This window comes from Engystomops pustulosus, unplaced genomic scaffold, assembly GCF_040894005.1.
Source record: "Engystomops pustulosus unplaced genomic scaffold, aEngPut4.maternal MAT_SCAFFOLD_123, whole genome shotgun sequence".
Lineage (NCBI taxonomy): Eukaryota > Metazoa > Chordata > Amphibia > Anura > Leptodactylidae > Engystomops > Engystomops pustulosus.
Genome location: NW_027285004.1, coordinates 196,928 through 220,915, shown reverse-complemented (window position 1 = coordinate 220,915; position 23,988 = coordinate 196,928). Strand labels below are relative to the sequence as shown.

General features: G+C 60.3%; 1 protein-coding gene across 1 annotated transcript; it reads right to left on the bottom strand.

The window, feature by feature from the left end:
- Window positions 1-684: 684 nt before the first annotated feature.
- SURF6 (surfeit 6) lies at window positions 685-4,344 on the bottom strand. The gene is made up of 5 exons (XM_072131704.1): window positions 4,167-4,344; window positions 2,074-2,173; window positions 1,867-1,989; window positions 1,554-1,633; window positions 685-1,477 (listed from the first exon to the last, which is right to left on the bottom strand). The coding sequence occupies exons 2-5, from the start codon at window positions 2,165-2,167 to the stop codon at window positions 812-814; spliced, it is 963 nt and encodes a 320-aa protein (XP_071987805.1). The 5' UTR covers window positions 2,168-2,173; window positions 4,167-4,344; the 3' UTR covers window positions 685-811.
- Window positions 4,345-23,988: the final 19,644 nt, after the last annotated feature.

Here is a 23,988-nt window from a genome sequence, read left to right as displayed (position 1 = left end):
CCACCAGGGTCGGGTATAGGCACACGAGCTCAGCGTGCCCCGTCCTTGTAGTGAGTATTACCACCAGGGTCGGGTATAGGCACAGGAGCTGAGCGTGCCCCGTCCTTGTAGTGAGTATTACCACCAGGGTCGGGTGTAGGCAGAGCTGAGCGTGCCCCGTCCTTGTAGTGAGTATTACCACCAGAGTCGGGTATAGGCAGTAGAGCTGAGCGTGCCCCATCCTTGTAATATTACCACCAGGGTCGGGTGTAGGCAGTAGAGCTGAGCGTGCCCCGTCCTTGTAGTGAGTATTAGCACCAGGGTCGGGTGTAGGCAGTAGAGCTGAGCGTGCCCCGTCCTTGTAGTGAGTATTACCACCAGAGTCGGGTATAGGCAGTAGAGCTGAGCGTGCCCCATCCTTGTAATATTACCACCAGGGTCGGGTGTAGGCAGTAGAGCTGAGCGTGCCCCGTCCTTGTAGTATTACCACCAGGGTCGGGTGTAGGCAGTAGAGCTGAGCGTGCCCCGTCCTTGTAGTGAGTATTACCACCAGGGTCGGGTGTAGGCAGTAGAGCTGAGCGTGCCCCGTCCTTGTAGTGAGTATTAGCACCAGGGTCGGGTATAGGCACACGAGCTGAGCGTGCCCGTACTTACAGTGAGTATTACCACCAGGGTCGGGTATAGGCACACGAGCTGAGCATGTAAAACCTTTGTAGAAGAAGATTGGTCTTTTATTGTTTCATCTGGAGGAAAGGTGGAGGACAGACTCCATACTGGATGTATCACAGTGTGCCTGCTCCCTGAGCCTGGAGGGACACAATTATCCTGGGCATCACTTGACATTGGCTTTGGCCAGGTCTTCTGGCATGATACGTCCACGCTTGCGGGCCCTATTCTTCTTCTTCTCCAGCTTTGCCACCTTCTTCTTATTGATGTTACGGCTCCTCTTGTCTTGCCTCTGCTGAATCTTCTCCGCTGTATTCTGCAGTCTTTTGTCCCAGCGTTTCTTTCTCTGCTCCTTTCGCTTCTCTTTCCTCTTCAGAGCGGTCTTCAGCATTCCCTCGTCATCCTTAATCTTCAAGCCCTCTGCTTTGTACAGAACATTAGTCCATTTGATCTTTTTCTCAAACTCTGTGGCTTTCTCCAGGTCTTTTGCCCTCAGCTCCTCTAGTTTGCTCTTTCGGGCCTCCAGGCGGCTGAGCAGCTGCTTGTAGTTCTTACCCGTCATTGGAGTTATGTTGCCTTTCACACTTTGTCTCCTCTCTTTCTTCTTAGAGACTTTATTAAGAGGTTCATCATGGACCTCCACCTTATTGAAGACTATCGGTGGCTGAGCTATTTCCTCTGTGGCATCTTCTGTCTTGATTTCCACTGGTGGTACCTCTTGTGTTGCCACCTTCTTAAGTTCCTTTCTTTTCCTCTTCTTCCTCTCTCTCTCTTGCTTTCGCCTTTGTCGCCTTATTTCAATTTCCTCAGTGGAGAGGGTTTTGTTAGAAACCTGCATCCAGGAGACAGTAAGTTTTTACTACATGGATTATGTGGTCCTGTGCTGTGCATCACAGAAGACTTCTCACCTGACCGCGGGACTCCTCAATCTTTTCATGGAGACGTTTCCTCAATAAGTCAACAGTGGAGAAGGAGCTGAGAGCAGGCTCTGTAGAGGAGACACAAGAGGACATTGATATAGAAGATCCCAGACTTCTATGTGGGGGTTACCACCTATATTTAACCCCAAAGGTCCCCCAAATAAAAGCGCCCATTCAGAGTCACATTGTTCTTATCATTGAATGGTTAGGTCTGAATCTGGAAGAGATAATAGGCCAGTACCCCAACGCCTTCCAGATAACACAGATCTGGCCTCCCCTCCTCGCAGGGTACATGGGTCACCTGAGCTTGGAGGCAGGGGCATGGCTAGGAACGGCTTACGAGTAGCCCCCTGGCCCCCACGTTTTCTTGGCTTTCTATTCTTTTTGGGTCCACTGCGATTATCTGCATCTTGGTTTCTGAAATCTGGAGATAAAAGGCAGAGAATCAGTGAGAACCATGGGGACAGGAGAACAAGCAGCATATGGAGGGTGTGTGATAGGGCCCCACCTGCTCTATGCTTTGATGCTCCTTTGCTTGGTTGTGCGCAAACCTTTCTGCCCAAGCTCTGTAGATATGTGTCCTTACTCACTAGAGACGCCATTACTACCTACAACCACAAGTTGTGCAGAAACCATTAGGAGAGGGAGAGAGGACCTGGGGGGGGGGACCCCAGAGGACAGAGGTCCCCGGGGGTCTGGGGGGGGACACACCAGAGGAGAGGGGTCCCCGGGAGTCTGGGGGGGGGGGACACACCAGAGGAGAGAGGACCCAGGGGGTCTGGGGGGGGGAACACACCAGAGGAGAGAGGTCCCCGGGAGTCTGGGGGGGGGGGGGAACACACCAGAGGAGAGAGGTCCCCGGGAGTCTGGGGGGGGGGAACACACCAGAGGAGAGAGGTCCCCGGGAGTCTGGGGGGGGGGAACACACCAGAGGAGAGAGGTCCCCGGGAGTCTGGGGGGGGGGACACACCAGAGGAGAGAGGACCCCGGGGGTCTGGGGGGGGGGACACACCAGAGGAGAGAGGACCCCAGGGGTCTGGGGGGGGGGGGGGGGGGACACCAGAGGAGAGAGGACCCCGGGGGTCTGGGGGGGGACACCAGAGGAGAGAGGACCCCGGGGGTCTGGGGGGGTAGTGCAGAGGAGAGAGGTCCCCGGGGGTCTGGGGGGGGGGGGGGACACCAGAGGAGAGAGGACCCCGGGGTTCTGTGGGGGGGGGGGCACACACCAGAGGAGAGAGGACCCCGGGGTTCTGGGGGGGGGGGGGACACACACACACACACACACCAGAGGAGAGAGGACCCCGGGGGGTTCTGGGGGGGGGGGGACACACACACACACACACACCAGAGGAGAGAGGACCCCGGGGGGTTCTGGGGGGGACACACACACACACACACACACACACACACACACCAGAGGAGAGAGGACCCCGGGGTTCTGGGGGGGGGGGGGACACACACACACACCAGAGGAGAGAGGACCCCGGGGTTCTGGGGGGGGGGGACACACACACACCAGAGGAGAGAGGACCCCGGGGTTCTGGGGGGGGGGGGGGCACACACCAGAGGAGAGAGGACCCCGGGGGGACACACACACCAGAGGAGAGAGGACCCCGGGGGGACACACACACCAGAGGAGAGAGGACCCCGGGGGGGACACACACACCAGAGGAGAGAGGACCCCGGGGGGGGGACACACACCAGAGGAGAGAGGACCCCGGGGGGGGGACACACACCAGAGGAGAGAGGACCCCGGGGGGGGGACACACACCAGAGGAGAGAGGACCCCGGGGGGGGACACACACCAGAGGAGAGAGGACCCCGGGGGGGGGACACACACCAGAGGAGAGAGGACCCCGGGGGGGGGACACACACCAGAGGAGAGAGGACCCCGGGGGGGGGACACACACCAGAGGAGAGAGGACCCCGGGGGGGGGACACACACCAGAGGAGAGAGGACCCCGGGGGGGGACACACACCAGAGGAGAGAGGACCCCGGGGGGGGGACACACACCAGAGGAGAGAGGACCCCGGGGGGGGGACACACACCAGAGGAGAGAGGACCCCGGGGGGGGACACCAGAGGAGAGAGGACCCCGGGGGGGGACACCAGAGGAGAGAGGACCCCGGGGGGGGACACCAGAGGAGAGAGGACCCCGGGGGGGGACACCAGAGGAGAGAGGACCCCGGAGGGGGGACACCAGAGGAGAGAGGACCCCGGGGGGGGGACACCAGAGGAGAGAGGGCCCCGGGGGGGGACACCAGAGGAGAGAGGACCCCGGGGGGGGGACACCAGAGGAGAGAGGGCCCCGGGGGGGGACACCAGAGGAGAGAGGACCCCGGGGGGGGGGACACCAGAGGAGAGAGGACCCCGGGGGGGGGGGGGACACCAGAGGAGAGAGGACCCCGGGGGGGGGGACACCAGAGGAGAGAGGACCCCGGGGGGGGGACACCAGAGGAGAGAGGACCCCGGGGGGGGGGACACCAGAGGAGAGAGGACCCCGGGGGTCTGGGGGGGGGGTTACCCCAGAGGAGAGAGGACCCCGGGGGTCTGGGGGGGGACACCAGAGGAGAGAGGTCCCCGGGGTAACCCGCTCGTTACCTTCTTACTGCTTCCATCCAGCGACACATGGAGCCTCAGACTGAAGTAGTCGCGCACGGAGCAATCAACTCAGAGTTTTAACCAGTCGTCTATCTATTATTTCTGTCTGCGGATATCTAGAGGAGAGCATGATGGGAAGGAGGAGGACTGACAGGCCGGAAGCACGGTGTGCAGGCTGGGGATGATGACGTCACACGGTCACGTGCATGCTATTAATCACATGCAGTGAGCCCGGGAGCTGCCGGTTTATTCGCGCATGTCAGGCTGCGGTGCAGGGAGAGATTGCTCCTCCCACAACCTAACAAAGTATTTTTTGGTTTGTAAGAGCGTTCTCTGCCTGAGCTGGGGGGGAGGGGTCTTATGTCTGGGGTCTCTGCCTGTGTATAAGGGGGCGGGGGCTGTCTGGTCTGGGGTCTCTGCCTGTGTATATGGGGGGCTGTCTGGTCTGGGGTCTCTGCCTGTGTATATGGGGGGCGGGGGCTGTCTGGTCTGGGGTCTCTGCCTGTGTATATGGGGGCGGGGCTGTCTGGTCTGGGGTCTCTGCCTGTGTATGGGGGCGGGGGCTGTCTGGTCTGGGGTCTCTGCCTGTGTATGGGGGCGGGGGCTGTCTGGTCTGGGGTCTCTGCCTGTGTATATGGGGGGCGGGGCTGTCTGGTCTGGGGTCTGCCTGTGTATATGGGGGCGGGGCTGTCTGGTCTGGGGTCTCTGCCTGTGTATATGGGGGGGGGGGGGGCTGTCTGGTCTGGGGTCTCTGCCTGTGTATATGGGGGGGGGGGGGCTGTCTGGTCTGGGGTCTCTGCCTGTGTATATGGGGGCGGGGCTGTCTGGTCTGGGGTCTCTGCCTGTGTATAAGGGGGTGGGGGCTGTCTGGTCTGGGGTCTCTGCCTGTGTATATGGGGGGGGGGCTGTCTGGTCTGGGGTCTCTGTGTATATGGGGGGCGGGGGCTGTCTGGTCTGGGGTCTCTGCCTGTGTATATGGGGGGCGGGGGCTGTCTGGTCTGGGGTCTCTGCCTGTGTATAAGGGGGCGGGGGCTGTCTGGTCTGGGGTCTCTGTGTATATGGGGGCGGGGGCTGTCTGGTCTGGGGTCTCTGCCTGTGTATAAGGGGGCGGGGGCTGTCTGGTCTGGGGTCTCTGTGTATAAGGGGGCGGGGGCTGTCTGGTCTGGGGTCTCTGTGTATAAGGGGGCGGGGGCTGTCTGGTCTGGGGTCTCTGTGTATAAGGGGGCGGGGGCTGTCTGGTCTGGGGTCTCTGTGTATATGGGGGCGGGGGCTGTCTGGTCTGGGGTCTCTGCCTGTGTATATGGGGGCGGGGGCTGTCTGGTCTGGGGTCTCTGCCTGTGTATATGGGGGCGGGGGCTGCCTGGTCTGGGGTCTCTGCCTGTGTATATGGGGGGGGGGGCTGTCTGGTCTGGGGTCTCTGCCTGTGTATATGGGGGGGGGGGGCTGTCTGGTCTGGGGTCTCTGCCTGTGTATATGGGGGCGGGGGCTGTCTGGTCTGGGGTCTCTGCCTGTGTATATGGGGGCGGGGCTGTCTGGTCTGGGGTCTCTGCCTGTGTATATGGGGGGCGGGGGCTGTCTGGTCTGGGGTCTCTGCCTGTGTATATGGGGGCGGGGGCTGTCTGGTCTGGGGTCTCTGCCTGTGTATATGGGGGTGGGGGCTGTCTGGTCTGGGGTCTCTGCCTGTGTATATGGGGGTGGGGGCTGTCTGGTCTGGGGTCTCTGCCTGTGTATATGGGGGGCGGGGGCTGTCTGGTCTGGGGTCTCTGCCTGTGTATATGGGGGTGGGGGGGGCTGTCTGGTCTGGGGTCTCTGCCTGTGTATAAGGGGGCGGGGGCTGTCAGGTCTGGGGTCTCTGCCTGTGTATATGGGGGTGGGGGGGGCTGTCTGGTCTGGGGTCTCTGCCTGTGTATATGGGGGGGGGGGGGGCTGTCTGGTCTGGGGTCTCTGCCTGTGTATAAGGGGGTGGGGGCTGTCTGGTCTGGGGTCTCTGCCTGTGTATATGGGGGTGGGGGGGGCTGTCTGGTCTGGGGTCTCTGCCTGTGTATATGGGGGTGGGGGGGGCTGTCTGGTCTGGGGTCTCTGCCTGTGTATATGGGGGTGGGGGCTGTCTGGTCTGGGGTCTCTGCCTGTGTATATGGGGGTGGGGGCTGTCTGGTCTGGGGTCTCTGCCTGTGTATATGGGGGCGGGGGCTGTCTGGTCTGGGGTCTCTGCCTGTGTATATGGGGGCGGGGCTGTCTGGTCTGGGGTCTCTGCCTGTGTATATGGGGGCGGGGCTGTCTGGTCTGGGGTCTCTGCCTGTGTATAAGGGGGCGGGGGCTGTCTGGTCTGGGGTCTGCCTGTGTATATGGGGGCGGGGGCTGTCTGGTCTGGGGTCTCTGCCTGTGTATATGGGGGCGGGGGCTGTCTGGTCTGGGGTCTCTGCCTGTGTATATGGGGGCGGGGGCTGTCTGGTCTGGGGTCTCTGCCTGTGTATAAGGGGGCGGGGGCTGTCTGGTCTGGGGTCTCTGCCTGTGTATAAGGGGGTGGGGGCTGTCTGGTCTGGGGTCTCTGCCTGTGTATAAGGGGGTGGGGGCTGTCTGGTCTGGGGTCTCTGCCTGTGTATAAGGGGGTGGGGGCTGGATAACGTACATGACCTTGGAGCTATATAATTATAAAGTGACTCTGAGGACACCCCCCCCCCCCCCCCAAGTGACTGTGCTCCTCAGGTCCCTGATTTTACGGCCAGTCCAGGGACACGGCAGGGCGGTGACTCAGTATTGTGTGTTACGTACAAGTGAGAGGTCCTTGTTATAATAACCATACATGGGCACCCCAGTCCCCGCCCCTATACCAGGTACCAGTACAGGAAGCGTCACCATCCTCCCTGCTGAGCACGGCGCTCCCCGCTATGCGGGCTCTATACCTGGAGGTCCTTGTTATAATAACCATACATGGGCACCCCCGCCCCTATACCAGGTACCAGTACAGGAAGCGTCACCATCCTCCCTGCTGAGCACGGCGCTCCCCACTGTGCGGGCTCTATACCTGGAGGTCCTTGTTATAATAACCATACATGGGCACCCCCGCCCCTATACCAGGTACCAGTACAGGAAGCGTCACCATCCTCCCTGCTGAGCACGGTGCTCCCCACTGTGCGGGCTCTATACCTGGAGGTCCTTGTTATAATAACCATACATGGGCACCCCAGCCCCCCGCCCCTATACCAGGTACCAGTACAGGAAGCGTCACCATCCTCCCTGCTGAGCACGGCGCTCCCCACTGTGCGGGCTCTATACCTGGAGGTCCTTGTTATAATAACCATACATGGGCACCCCAGCCCCCCGCCCCTATACCAGGTACCAGTACAGGAAGCGTCACCATCCTCCCTGCTGAGCACGGCGCTCCCCACTGTGCGGGCTCTATACCTGGAGGTCCTTGTTATAATAACCATACATGGGCACCCCAGCCCCTATACCAGGTACCAGTACAGGAAGCGTCACCATCCTCCCTGCTGAGCACGGCGCTCCCCACTGTGCGGGCTCTATATCTGGAGGTCCTTGTTATAATAACCATACATGGGCACCCCAGCCCCCGCCCCTATACCAGGTACCAGTACAGGAAGCGGCACCATCCTCCCTGCTGAGCACGGCGCTCCCCGCTGTGCGGGCTCTATACCTGGAGGTCCTTGTTATAATAACCATACATGGGCACCCCAGCCCCTATACCAGGTACCAGTACAGGAAGCGTCACCATCCTCCCTGCTGAGCACGGCGCTCCCCGCTGTGCGGGCGCTATACCTGGAGGTCCTTGTTATAATAACCATACATGGGCACCCCCGCCCCTATACCAGGTACCAGTACAGGAAGCGTCACCATCCTCCCTGCTGAGCACGGCGCTCCCCGCTGTGCGGGCGCTATACCTGGAGGTCCTTGTTATAATAACCATACATGGGCACCCCAGCCCCTATACCAGGTACCAGTACAGGAAGCGGCACCATCCTCCCTGCTGAGCACGGCGCTCCCCGCTGTGCGGGCGCTATACCTGGAGGTCCTTGTTATAATAACCATACATGGGCACCCCCGCCCCTATACCAGTACAGGAAGCGTCACCATCCTCCCTGCTGAGCACGGCGCTCCCCGCTGTGCGGGCTCTATACCTGGAGGTCCTTGTTATAATAACCATACATGGGCACCCCAGCCCCTATACCAGGTACCAGTACAGGAAGCGGCACCATCCTCCCTGCTGAGCACGGCGCTCCCCGCTGTGCGGGCGCTATACCTGGAGGTCCTTGTTATAATAACCACACATGGGCACCCCAGCCCCCGCCCCTATACCAGGTACCAGTACAGGAAGCGGCACCATCCTCCCTGCTGAGCACGGCGCTCCCCGCTGTGCGGGCTCTATACCTGGAGGTCCTTGTTATAATAACCATACATGGGCACCCCGCCCCTATACCAGGTACCAGTACAGGAAGCGTCACCATCCTCCCTGCTGAGCACGGCGCTCCCCGCTGTGCGGGCGCTATACCTGGGGGTCCTTGTTATAATAACCATACATGGGCACCCCAGCCCCCGCCCCTATACCAGGTACCAGTACAGGAAGCGTCACCATCCTCCCTGCTGAGCACGGCGCTCCCCGCTGTGCGGGCTCTATACCTGGGGGTCCTTGTTATAATAACCATACATGGGCCCCCCAGCCCCTATACCAGGTACCAGTACAGGAAGCGTCACCATCCTCCCTGCTGAGCACGGCGCTCCCCGCTGTGCGGGCGCTATACCTGGAGGTCCTTGTTATAATAACCATACATGGGCACCCCAGCCCCCGCCCCTATACCAGGTACCAGTACAGGAAGCGGCACCATCCTCCCTGCTGAGCACGGCGCTCCCCGCTGTGCGGGCTCTATACCTGGAGGTCCTTGTTATAATAACCATACATGGGCACCCCAGCCCCTATACCAGGTACCAGTACAGGAAGCGTCACCATCCTCCCTGCTGAGCACGGCGCTCCCCGCTGTGCGGGCTCTATACCTGGGGGTCCTTGTTATAATAACCATACATGGGCACCCCAGCCCCCGCCCCTATACCAGGTACCAGTACAGGAAGCGTCACCATCCTCCCTGCTGAGCACGGCGCTCCCTGCTGTGCGGGCTCTATACCTGGAGGTCCTTGTTATAATAACCATACATGGGCACCCCCGCCCCTATACCAGGTACCAGTACAGGAAGCGTCACCATCCTCCCTGCTGAGCACGGCGCTCCCCGCTGTGCGGGCGCTATACCTGGAGGTCCTTGTTATAATAACCATACATGGGCACCCCCGCCCCTATACCAGGTACCAGTACAGGAAGCGGCACCATCCTCCCTGCTGAGCACGGCGCTCCCCGCTGTGCGGGCTCTATACCTGGGGGTCCTTGTTATAATAACCATACATGGGCCCCCCAGCCCCCGCCCCTATACCAGGAACCAGTGCAGGAAGCGGCACCATCCTCCCTGCTGAGCATGGCGCTCCCCGCTGTGCGGGCTCTATACCTGGGGGTCCTTGTTATAATAACCATACATGGGCACCCCCGCCCCTATACCAGGTACCAGTACAGGAAGCGTCACCATCCTCCCTGCTGAGCACGGCGCTCCCCGCTGTGCGGGCTCTATACCTGGAGGTCCTTGTTATAATAACCATACATGGGCACCCCAGCCCCCGCCCCTATACCAGGTACCAGTACAGGAAGCGGCACCATCCTCCCTGCTGAGCACGGCGCTCCCCGCTGTGCGGGCGCTATACCTGGAGGTCCTTGTTAGAATAACCATACATGGGCACCCCAGCCCCTATACCAGGTACCAGTACAGGAAGCGTCACCATCCTCCCTGCTGAGCACGGCGCTCCCCGCTGTGCGGGCTCTATACCTGGGGGTCCTTGTTATAATAACCAAACATGGGCACCCCAGCCCCCGCCCCTATACCAGGTACCAGTACAGGAAGCGTCACCATCCTCCCTGCTGAGCACGGCGCTCCCCGCTGTGCGGGCGCTATACCTGGAGGTCCTTGTTAGAATAACCATACATGGGCACCCCAGCCCCTATACCAGGTACCAGTACAGGAAGCGGCACCATCCTCCCTGCTGAGCACGGCGCTCCCCGCTGTGCGGGCTCTATACCTGGAGGTCCTTGTTATAATAACCATACATGGGCACCCCAGCCCCTATACCAGGTACCAGTACAGGAAGCGGCACCATCCTCCCTGCTGAGCACGGCGCTCCCCGCTGTGCGGGCTCTATACCTGGAGGTCCTTGTTATAATAACCATACATGGGCACCCCAGCCCCCGCCCCTATACCAGGTACCAGTACAGGAAGCGTCACCATCCTCCCTGCTGAGCACGGCGCTCCCCGCTGTGCGGGCGCTATACCTGGAGGTCCTTGTTATAATAACCATACATGGGCACCCCCGCCCCTATACCAGGTACCAGTACAGGAAGCGGCACCATCCTCCCTGCTGAGCACGGCGCTCCCCGCTGTGCGGGCTCTATACCTGGAGGTCCTTGTTATAATAACCATACATGGGCACCCCAGCCCCCGCCCCTATACCAGGTACCAGTACAGGAAGCGTCACCATCCTCCCTGCTGAGCACGGCGCTCCCCGCTGTGCGGGCTCTATACCTGGGGGTCCTTGTTATAATAACCATACATGGGCACCCCAGCCCCCGCCCCTATACCAGGTACCAGTACAGGAAGCGTCACCATCCTCCCTGCTGAGCACGGCGCTCCCCGCTGTGCGGGCTCTATACCTGGGGGTCCTTGTTATAATAACCATACATGGGCACCCCAGCCCCTATACCAGGTACCAGTACAGGAAGCGTCACCATCCTCCCTGCTGAGCACGGCGCTCCCCACTGTGCGGGCTCTATACCTGGAGGTCCTTGTTATAATAACCATACATGGGCACCCCAGCCCCCGCCCCTATACCAGGTACCAGTACAGGAAGCGTCACCACCCTCCCTGCTGAGCACGGCGCTCCCCGCCGTGCGGGCGCTATACCTGGAGGTCCTTGTTATAATAACCATACATGGGCACCCCCGCCCCTATACCAGGTACCAGTACAGGAAGCGGCACCATCCTCCCTGCTGAGCACGGCGCTCCCCGCTGTGCGGGCTCTATACCTGGAGGTCCTTGTTATAATAACCATACATGGGCACCCCAGCCCCCTATACCAGGTACCAGTACAGGAAGCGGCACCATCCTCCCTGCTGAGCACGGCGCTCCCCACTGTGCGGGCGCTATACCTGGAGGTCCTTGTTATAATAACCATACATGGGCACCCCAGCCCCTATACCAGGTACCAGTACAGGAAGCGTCACCATCCTCCCTGCTGAGCACGGCGCTCCCCGCTGTGCGGGCTCTATACCTGGGGGTCCTTGTTATAATAACCAAACATGGGCACCCCAGCCCCCGCCCCTATACCAGGTACCAGTACAGGAAGCGTCACCATCCTCCCTGCTGAGCACGGCGCTCCCCGCTGTGCGGGCTCTATACATGGGGGTCCTTGTTATAATAACCATACATGGGCACCCCAGCCCCCGCCCCTATACCAGGTACCAGTACAGGAAGCGGCACCATCCTCCCTGCTGAGCACGGCGCTCCCCGCTGTGCGGGCTCTATACCTGGAGGTCCTTGTTATAATAACCATACATGGGCACCCCAGCCCCCGCCCCTATACCAGGTACCAGTACAGGAAGCGTCACCATCCTCCCTGCTGAGCACGGCGCTCCCCGCTGTGCGGGCTCTATACCTGGGGGTCCTTGTTATAATAACCATACATGGGCACCCCAGCCCCCGCCCCTATACCAGGTACCAGTACAGGAAGCGTCACCATCCTCCCTGCTGAGCACGGCGCTCCCCGCTGTGCGGGCTCTATACCTGGGGGTCCTTGTTATAATAACCATACATGGGCACCCCCGCCCCTATACCAGGTACCAGTACAGGAAGCGGCACCATCCTCCCTGCTGAGCACGGCGCTCCCCGCTGTGCGGGCGCTATACCTGGAGGTCCTTGTTATAATAACCATACATGGGCACCCCAGCCCCTATACCAGGTACCAGTACAGGAAGCGTCACCATCCTCCCTGCTGAGCACGGCGCTCCCCGCTGTGCGGGCTCTATACCTGGGGGTCCTTGTTATAATAACCACACATGGGCACCCCAGCCCCCGCCCCTATACCAGGTACCAGTACAGGAAGCGTCACCATCCTCCCTGCTGAGTACGGCGCTCCCCGCTGTGCGGGCGCTATACCTGGAGGTCCTTGTTATAATAACCATACATGGGCACCCCGCCCCTATACCAGGTACCAGTACAGGAAGCGTCACCATCCTCCCTGCTGAGCACGGCGCTCCCCGCTGTGCTGCTATACCTGGAGGTCCTTGTTATAATAACCATACATGGGCACCCCGCCCCTATACCAGGTACCAGTACAGGAAGCGTCACCATCCTCCCTGCTGAGCACGGCGCTCCCCGCTGTGCGGGCTCTATACCTGGAGGTCCTTGTTATAATAACCATACATGGGCACCCCCGCCCCTATACCAGGTACCAGTACAGGAAGCGTCACCATCCTCCCTGCTGAGCACGGCGCTCCCCGCTGTGCGGGCTCTATACCTGGAGGTCCTTGTTATAATAACCATACATGGGCACCCCCGCCCCTATACCAGGTACCAGTACAGGAAGCGGCACCATCCTCCCTGCTGAGCACGGCGCTCCCCGCTGTGCGGGCTCTATACCTGGAGGTCCTTGTTATAATAACCATACATGGGCACCCCGACCCTATACCAGGTACCAGTACAGGAAGCGTCACCATCCTCCCTGCTGAGCACGGCGCTCCCCGCTGTGCGGGCGCTATACCTGGAGGTCCTTGTTATAATAACCATACATGGGCACCCCAGCCCCCTATACCAGGTACCAGTACAGGAAGCGTCACCATCCTCCCTGTTGAGCACGGCGCTCCCCGCTGTGCGGCTATACCTGGGGGTCCTTGTTATAATAACCATACATGGGCACCCCAGCCCCCGCCCCTATACCAGGTACCAGTACAGGAAGCGGCACCATCCTCCCTGCTGAGCACGGCGCTCCCCGCTGTGCGGGCGCTATACCTGGAGGTCCTTGTTATAATAACCATACATGGGCACCCCAGCCCCCGCCCCTATACCAGGTACCAGTACAGGAAGCGTCACCATCCTCCCTGCTGAGCACGGCGCTCCCCACTGTGCGGTCGCTATACCTGGAGGTCCTAGTTATAATAACCATACATGGGCGCCCCCGCCCCTATACCAGGTACCAGTACAGAAAGCGGCACCATCCTCCCTGCTGAGCACGGCGCTCCCCGCTGTGCGGGCTCTATACCTGGAGGTCCTTGTTATAATAACCATACATGGGCACCCCAGCCCCCTATACCAGGTACCAGTACAGGAAGCGTCACCATCCTCCCTGTTGAGCACGGCGCTCCCCACTGTGTGGGCGCTATACCTGGAGGTCCTGGTTATAATAACCATACATGGGCACCCCAGCCCCTATACCAGGTACCAGTACAGGAAGCGTCACCATCCTCCCTGCTGAGCACGGCGCTCCCCGCTGTGCGGCTATACCTGGGGGTCCTTGTTATAATAACCATACATGGGCACCCCAGCCCCCGCCCCTATACCAGGTACCAGTACAGGAAGCGGCACCATCCTCCCTGCTGAGCACGGCGCTCCCCGCTGTGCGGGCGCTATACCTGGGGGTCCTTGTTATAATAACCATACATGGGCACCCCAGCCCCCGCCACTATACCAGGTACCAGTACAGGAAGCGGCACCATCCTCCCTGCTGAGCACGGCGCTCCCCGCTGTGCGGGCTCTATACCTGGAGGTCCTTGTTATAATAACCATACATGGGCACCCCCGCCCCTATACCAGGTACCAGTACAGGAAGCGTCACCATCCTCCCTGTTGAGCACGGCGCTCCCCGCTGTGCGGGCGCTATACCTGGGGGTCCTTGTTATAATAACCATACATGGGCACCCCAGCCCCCGCCCCTATACCAGGTACCAGTACAGGAAGCGGCACCATCCTCCCTGCTGAGCACGGCGCTCCCCGCTGTGCGGGCTCTATACCTGGAGGTCCTTGTTATAATAACCATACATGGGCACCCCAGCCCCCGCCCCTATACCAGGTACCAGTACAGGAAGCGTCACCATCCTCCCTGCTGAGCACGGCGCTCCCCACTGTGCGGTCGCTATACCTGGAGGTCCTGGATATAATAACCATACATGGGCACCCCCGCCCCTATACCAGGTACCAGTACAGGAAGCGTCACCATCCTCCCTGCTGAGCACGGCGCTCCCCGCTGTGCGGGCGCTATACCTGGGGGTCCTTGTTATAATAACCATACATGGGCACCCCAGCCCCCGCCCCTATACCAGGTACCAGTACAGGAAGCGGCACCATCCTCCCTGCTGAGCACGGCGCTCCCCGCTGTGCGGGCTCTATACCTGGAGGTCCTTGTTATAATAACCATACATGGGCACCCCAGCCCCCGCCCCTATACCAGGTACCAGTACAGGAAGCGTCACCATCCTCCCTGCTGAGCACGGCGCTCCCCACTGTGCGGTCGCTATACCTGGAGGTCCTGGATATAATAACCATACATGGGCACCCCCGCCCCTATACCAGGTACCAGTACAGGAAGCGTCACCATCCTCCCTGCTGAGCACGGCGCTCCCCGCTGTGCGGGCTCTATACCTGGAGGTCCTTGTTATAATAACCATACATGGGCCCCCCCCGCCCCTATACCAGGTACCAGTACAGGAAGCGGCACCATCCTCCCTGCTGAGCACGGCGCTCCCCGCTGTGCGGGCTCTATACCTGGAGGTCCTTGTTATAATAACCATACATGGGCACCCCAGCCCCTATACCAGGTACCAGTACAGGAAGCGGCACCATCCTCCCTGCTGAGCACGGCGCTCCCCGCTGTGCGGGCTCTATACCTGGGGGTCCTTGTTATAATAACCATACATGGGCACCCCAGCCCCTATACCAGGTACCAGTACAGGAAGCGGCACCATCCTCCCTGCTGAGCACGGCGCTCCCCGCTGTGCGGGCTCTATACCTGGAGGTCCTTGTTATAATAACCATACATGGGCACCCCAGCCCCCGCCCCTATACCAGTACAGGAAGCGGCACCATCCTCCCTGCTGAGCACGGCGCTCCCCGCTGTGCGGGCTCTATACCTGGAGGTCCTTGTTATAATAACCATACATGGGCACCCCGCCCCTATACCAGGTACCAGTACAGGAAGCGTCACCATCCTCCCTGCTGAGCACGGCGCTCCCCGCTGTGCGGGCTCTATACCTGGAGGTCCTTGTTATAATAACCATACATGGGCACCCCCGCCCCTATACCAGGTACCAGTACAGGAAGCGTCACCATCCTCCCTGCTGAGCACGGCGCTCCCCGCTGTGCGGGCTCTATACCTGGAGGTCCTTGTTATAATAACCATACATGGGCACCCCCGCCCCTATACCAGGTACCAGTACAGGAAGCGGCACCATCCTCCCTGCTGAGCACGGCGCTCCCCGCTGTGCGGGCTCTATACCTGGAGGTCCTTGTTATAATAACCATACATGGGCACCCCGACCCTATACCAGGTACCAGTACAGGAAGCGTCACCATCCTCCCTGCTGAGCACGGCGCTCCCCGCTGTGCGGGCGCTATACCTGGAGGTCCTTGTTATAATAACCATACATGGGCCCCCCCGCCCCTATACCAGGTACCAGTACAGGAAGCGGCACCATCCTCCCTGCTGAGCACGGTGCTCCCCGCTGTGCGGGCTCTATACCTGGAGGTCCTTGTTATAATAACCATACATGGGCACCCCGCCAATATACCAGGTACCAGTACAGGAAGCGGCACCATCCTCCCTGCTGAGCACGGCGCTCCCCGCTGTGCGGGCGCTATACCTGGAGGTCCTTGTTATAATAACCATACATGGGCACCCCAGCCCCCGCCCCTATACCAGGTACCAGTACAGGAAGCGGCACCATCCTCCCTGCTGAGCACGGCGCTCCCCGCTGTGCGGGCGCTATACCTGGAGGTCCTTGTTATAATAACCATACATGGGCACCCCAGCCCCCGCCCCTATACCAGGTACCAGTACAGGAAGCGTCACCATCCTCCCTGCTGAGCACGGCGCTCCCCACTGTGCGGTCGCTATACCTGGAGGTCCTAGTTATAATAACCATACATGGGCGCCCCCGCCCCTATACCAGGTACCAGTACAGGAAGCGGCACCATCCTCCCTGCTGAGCACGGCGCTCCCCGCTGTGCGGGCTCTATACCTGGAGGTCCTTGTTATAATAACCATACATGGGCACCCCAGCCCCCTATACCAGGTACCAGTACAGGAAGCGTCACCATCCTCCCTGTTGAGCACGGCGCTCCCCACTGTGTGGGCGCTATACCTGGAGGTCCTGGTTATAATAACCATACATGGGCACCCCAGCCCCTATACCAGGTACCAGTACAGGAAGCGTCACCATCCTCCCTGCTGAGCACGGCGCTCCCCGCTGTGCGGCTATACCTGGGGGTCCTTGTTATAATAACCATACATGGGCACCCCAGCCCCCGCCCCTATACCAGGTACCAGTACAGGAAGCGGCACCATCCTCCCTGCTGAGCACGGCGCTCCCCGCTGTGCGGGCGCTATACCTGGGGGTCCTTGTTATAATAACCATACATGGGCACCCCAGCCCCCGCCACTATACCAGGTACCAGTACAGGAAGCGGCACCATCCTCCCTGCTGAGCACGGCGCTCCCCGCTGTGCGGGCTCTATACCTGGAGGTCCTTGTTATAATAACCATACATGGGCACCCCCGCCCCTATACCAGGTACCAGTACAGGAAGCGTCACCATCCTCCCTGTTGAGCACGGCGCTCCCCGCTGTGCGGGCGCTATACCTGGGGGTCCTTGTTATAATAACCATACATGGGCACCCCAGCCCCCGCCCCTATACCAGGTACCAGTACAGGAAGCGGCACCATCCTCCCTGCTGAGCACGGCGCTCCCCGCTGTGCGGGCTCTATACCTGGAGGTCCTTGTTATAATAACCATACATGGGCACCCCAGCCCCCGCCCCTATACCAGGTACCAGTACAGGAAGCGTCACCATCCTCCCTGCTGAGCACGGCGCTCCCCACTGTGCGGTCGCTATACCTGGAGGTCCTGGATATAATAACCATACATGGGCACCCCCGCCCCTATACCAGGTACCAGTACAGGAAGCGTCACCATCCTCCCTGCTGAGCACGGCGCTCCCCGCTGTGCGGGCGCTATACCTGGGGGTCCTTGTTATAATAACCATACATGGGCACCCCAGCCCCCGCCCCTATACCAGGTACCAGTACAGGAAGCGGCACCATCCTCCCTGCTGAGCACGGCGCTCCCCGCTGTGCGGGCTCTATACCTGGAGGTCCTTGTTATAATAACCATACATGGGCACCCCAGCCCCCGCCCCTATACCAGGTACCAGTACAGGAAGCGTCACCATCCTCCCTGCTGAGCACGGCGCTCCCCACTGTGCGGTCGCTATACCTGGAGGTCCTGGATATAATAACCATACATGGGCACCCCCGCCCCTATACCAGGTACCAGTACAGGAAGCGTCACCATCCTCCCTGCTGAGCACGGCGCTCCCCGCTGTGCGGGCTCTATACCTGGAGGTCCTTGTTATAATAACCATACATGGGCCCCCCCCGCCCCTATACCAGGTACCAGTACAGGAAGCGGCACCATCCTCCCTGCTGAGCACGGCGCTCCCCGCTGTGCGGGCTCTATACCTGGAGGTCCTTGTTATAATAACCATACATGGGCACCCCAGCCCCTATACCAGGTACCAGTACAGGAAGCGGCACCATCCTCCCTGCTGAGCACGGCGCTCCCCGCTGTGCGGGCTCTATACCTGGGGGTCCTTGTTATAATAACCATACATGGGCACCCCAGCCCCTATACCAGGTACCAGTACAGGAAGCGGCACCATCCTCCCTGCTGAGCACGGCGCTCCCCGCTGTGCGGGCTCTATACCTGGAGGTCCTTGTTATAATAACCATACATGGGCACCCCAGCCCCAGCCCCTATACCAGGTACCAGTACAGGAAGCGGCACCATCCTCCCTGCTGAGCACGGCGCTCCCCGCTGTGCGGGCGCTATACCTGGAGGTCCTTGTTATAATAACCATACATGGGCACCCCAGCCCCCGCCCCTATACCAGTACAGGAAGCGGCACCATCCTCCCTGCTGAGCACGGCGCTCCCCGCTGTGCGGGCTCTATACCTGGAGGTCCTTGTTATAATAACCATACATGGGCACCCCAGCCCCTATACCAGGTACCAGTACAGGAAGCGTCACCATCCTCCCTGCTGAGCACGGCGCTCCCCGCTGTGCGGGCGCTATACCTGGGGGTCCTTGTTATAATAACCATACATGGGCACCCCCGCCCCTATACCAGTACAGGAAGCGTCACCATCCTCCCTGCTGAGCACGGCGCTCCCCGCTGTGCGGGCTCTATACCTGGAGGTCCTTGTTATAATAACCATACATGGGCCCCCCAGCCCCCGCCCCTATACCAGTACAGGAAGCGGCACCATCCTCCCTGCTGAGCACGGCGCTCCCCGCTGTGCGGGCTCTATACCTGGGGGTCCTTGTTATAATAACCATACATGGGCACCCCAGCCCCTATACCAGGTACCAGTACAGGAAGCGTCACCATCCTCCCTGCTGAGCACGGCGCTCCCCGCTGTGCAGGCGCTATACCTGGAGGTCCTTGTTATAATAACCATACATGGGCACCCCCGCCCCTATACCAGGTACCAGTACAGGAAGCGTCACCATCCTCCCTGCTGAGCACGGCGCTCCCCGCTGTGCGGGCTCTATACCTGGAGGTCCTTGTTATAATAACCATACATGGGCACCCCCGACCCTATACCAGGTACCAGTACAGGAAGCGTCACCATCCTCCCTGCTGAGCACGGCGCTCCCCGCTGTGCGGGCTCTATACCTGGGGGTCCTTGTTATAATAACCATACATGGGCACCCCAGCCCCTATACCAGGTACCAGTACAGGAAGCGGCACCATCCTCCCTGCTGAGCACGGCGCTCCCCGCTGTACGGGCTCTATACCTGGGGGTCCTTGTTATAATAACCATACATGGGCACCCCAGCCCCCGCCCCTAAACCAGGTACCAGTACAGGAAGCGGCACCATCCTCCCTGCTGAGCACGGCGCTCCCCGCTGTACGGGCTCTATACCTGGGGGTCCTTGTTATAATAACCATACATGGGCACCCCAGCCCCCGCCCCTATACCAGGTACCAGTACAGGAAGCGTCACCATCCTCCCTGCTGAGCACGGCGCTCCCCGCTGTGCGGGCTCTATACCTGGAGGTCCTTGTTATAATAACCATACATGGGCACCCCCGCCCCTATACCAGGTACCAGTACAGGAAGCGTCACCATCCTCCCTGCTGAGCACGGCGCTCCCCGCTGTGCGGGCTCTATACCTGGAGGTCCTTGTTATAATAACCATACATGGGCACCCCCGCCCCTATACCAGGTACCAGTACAGGAAGCGTCACCATCCTCCCTGCTGAGCACGGCGCTCCCCGCTGTGCGGGCTCTATACCTGGAGGTCCTTGTTATAATAACCATACATGGGCACCCCCGCCCCTATACCAGGTACCAGTACAGGAAGCGGCACCATCCTCCCTGCTGAGCACGGCGCTCCCTGCTGTGCGGGCTCTATACCTGGAGGTCCTTGTTATAATAACCATACATGGGCACCCCAGCCCCCGCCCCTATACCAGGTACCAGTACAGGAAGCGTCACCATCCTCCCTGCTGAGCACGGCGCTCCCCGCTGTGCGGGCTCTATACCTGGAGGTCCTTGTTATAATAACCATACATGGGCACCCCGCCCCTATACCAGGTACCAGTACAGGAAGCGGCACCATCCTCCCTGCTGAGCACGGCGCTCCCCGCTGTGCGGGCTCTATACCTGGGGGTCCTTGTTATAATAACCATACATGGGCACCCCCGCCCCTATACCAGGTACCAGTACAGGAAGCGTCACCATCCTCCCTGCTGAGCACGGCGCTCCCCGCTGTGCGGGCTCTATACCTGGGGGTCCTTGTTATATAACCATACATGGGCACCCCAGCCCTTATACCAGGTACCAGTACAGGAAGCGGCACCATCCTCCCTGCTGAGCACGGCGCTCCCCGCTGTGCGGGCGCTATACCTGGAGGTCCTTGTTATAATAACCATACATGGGCACCCCCGCCCCTATACCAGGTACCAGTACAGGAAGCGTCACCATCCTCCCTGCTGAGCACGGCGCTCCCCGCTGTGCGGGCTCTATACCTGGAGGTCCTTGTTATAATAACCATACATGGGCACCCCCGCCCCTATACCAGGTACCAGTACAGGGAGCGTCACCATCCTCCCTGCTGAGCACGGCGCTCCCCGCTGTGCGGGCTCTATACCTGGGGGTCCTTGTTATAATAACCATACATGGGCACCCCAGCCCCTATACCAGGTACCAGTACAGGAAGCGTCACCATCCTCCCTGCTGAGTACGGCGCTCCCCGCTGTGCGGGCGCTATACCTGGGGGTCCTTGTTATAATAACCACACATGGGCACCCCAGCCCCTATACCAGGTACCAGTACAGGAAGCGTCACCATCCTCCCTGCTGAGCACGGCGCTCCCCGCTGTGCGGGCTCTATACCTGGGGGTCCTTGTTATAATAACCACACATGGGCACCCCAGCCCCCGCCCCTATACCAGGTACCAGTACAGGAAGCGTCACCATCCTCCCTGCTGAGCACGGCGCTCCCCGCTGTGCGGGCTCTATACCTGGGGGTCCTTGTTATAATAACCATACATGGGCACCCCAGCCCCCACCCCTATACCAGGTACCAGTACAGGAAGCGTCACCATCCTCCCTGCTGAGTACGGCGCTCCCCGCTGTGCGGGCGCTATACCTGGAGGTCCTTGTTATAATAACCATACATGGGCACCCCGCCCCTATACCAGGTACCAGTACAGGAAGCGGCACCATCCTCCCTGCTGAGCACGGCGCTCCCCGCTGTGCGGGCTCTATACCTGGAGGTCCTTGTTATAATAACCATACATGGGCACCCCAGCCCCCGCCCCTATACCAGGTACCAGTACAGGAAGCGGCACCATCCTCCCTGCTGAGCACGGCGCTCCCCGCTGTGCGGGCCCTATACCTGGAGGTCCTTGTTATAATAACCATACATGGGCACCCCAGCCCCCGCCCCTATACCAGGTACCAGTACAGGAAGCGGCACCATCCTCCCTGCTGAGCACGGCGCTCCCCGCTGTGCGGGCTCTATACCTGGAGGTCCTTGTTATAATAACCATACATGGGCACCCCGCCCCTATACCAGGTACCAGTACAGGAAGCGTCACCATCCTCCCTGCTGAGCACGGCGCTCCCCGCTGTGCGGGCTCTATACCTGGAGGTCCTTGTTATAATAACCATACATGGGCACCCCCGCCCCTATACCAGGTACCAGTATAGGAAGCGGCACCATCCTCCCTGCTGAGCACGGTGCTCCCCGCTGTGCGGGCTCTATACCTGGAGGTCCTTGTTATAATAACCATACATGGGCACCCCCGCCCCTATACCAGGTACCAGTACAGGAAGCGGCACCATCCTCCCTGCTGAGCACGGCGCTCCCCGCTGTGCGGGCTCTATACCTGGGGGTCCTTGTTATAATAACCATACATGGGCACCCCAGCCCCTATACCAGGTACCAGTACAGGAAGCGGCACCATCCTCCCTGCTGAGCACGGCGCTCCCCGCTGTGCGGGCTCTATACCTGGAGGTCCTTGTTATAATAACCATACATGGGCCCCCCCCGCCCCTATACCAGGTACCAGTACAGGAAGCGTCACCATCCTCCCTGCTGAGCACGGCGCTCCCTGCTGTGCGGGCTCTATACCTGGAGGTCCTTGTTATAATAACCATACATGGGCACCCCCGCCCCTATACCAGGTACCAGTACAGGAAGCGGCACCATCCTCCCTGCTGAGCACGGCGCTCCCCGCTGTGCGGGCGCTATACCTGGGGGTCCTTGTTATAATAACCATACATGGGCACCCCAGCCCCCGCCCCTATACCAGGTACCAGTACAGGAAGCGGCACCATCCTCCCTGCTGAGCACGGCGCTCCCCGCTGTGCGGGCGCTATACCTGGAGGTCCTTGTTATAATAACCATACATGGGCACCCCAGCCCCTATACCAGGTACCAGTACAGGAAGCGTCACCATCCTCCCTGCTGAGCACGGCGCTCCCCGCTGTGCGGGCTCTATACCTGGGGGTCCTTGTTATAATAACCATACATGGGCACCCCAGCCCCCGCCCCTATACCAGGTACCAGTACAGGAAGCGGCACCATCCTCCCTGCTGAGCACGGCGCTCCCCGCTGTGCGGGCGCTATACCTGGAGGTCCTTGTTATAATAACCATACATGGGCACCCCAGCCCCCGCCCCTATACCAGGTACCAGTACAGGAAGCGTCACCATCCTCCCTGCTGAGCACGGCGCTCCCCACTGTGCGGTCGCTATACCTGGAGGTCCTTGTTATAATAACCATACATGGGCACCCCAGCCCCCGCCCCTATACCAGGTACCAGTACAGGAAGCGGCACCATCCTCCCTGCTGAGCACGGCGCTCCCCGCTGTGCTGCTATACCTGGAGGTCCTAGTTATAATAACCATACATGGGCACCCCAGCCCCCTATACCAGGTACCAGTACAGGAAGCGTCACCATCCTCCCTGCTGAGCACGGTGCTCCCCACTGTGTGGGCTCTATACCTTGGGGTCCTTGTTATAATAACCATACATGGGCCCCCCCCGCCCCTATACCAGGTACCAGTACAGGAAGCGTCACCATCCTCCCTGCTGAGCACGGCGCTCCCTGCTGTGCGGGCGCTATACCTGGAGGTCCTTGTTATAATAACCATACATGGGCACCCCGCCCCTATACCAGGTACCAGTACAGGAAGCGTCACCATCCTCCCTGCTGAGCACGGCGCTCCCCGCTGTGCGGCTATACCTGGGGGTCCTTGTTATAATACCCATACATGGGCACGCCCGCCACTATACCAGGTACCAGTACAGGAAGCGGCACCATCCTCCCTGCTGAGCACGGCGCTCCCCGCTGTGCGGGCTCTATACCTGGAGGTCCTTGTTATAATAACCATACATGGGCACCCCCGCCCCTATACCAGGTACCAGTACAGGAAGCGTCACCATCCTCCCTGCTGAGCACGGCGCTCCCCGCTGTGCGGGCTCTATACCTGGAGGTCCTTGTTATAATAACCATACATGGGCACCCCCGCCCCTATACCAGGTACCAGTACAGGAAGCGTCACCATCCTCCCTGCTGAGCACGGCGCTCCCCGCTGTGCGGGCTCTATACCTGGAGGTCCTTGTTATAATAACCATACATGGGCCCCCCCCGCCCCTATACCAGGTACCAGTACAGGAAGCGTCACCATCCTCCCTGCTGAGCACGGCGCTCCCTGCTGTGCGGGCTCTATACCTGGAGGTCCTTGTTATAATAACCATACATGGGCACCCCCGCCCCTATACCAGGTACCAGTACAGGAAGCGGCACCATCCTCCCTGCTGAGCACGGCGCTCCCCGCTGTGCGGGCGCTATACCTGGGGGTCCTTGTTATAATAACCATACATGGGCACCCCAGCCCCCGCCCCTATACCAGGTACCAGTACAGGAAGCGGCA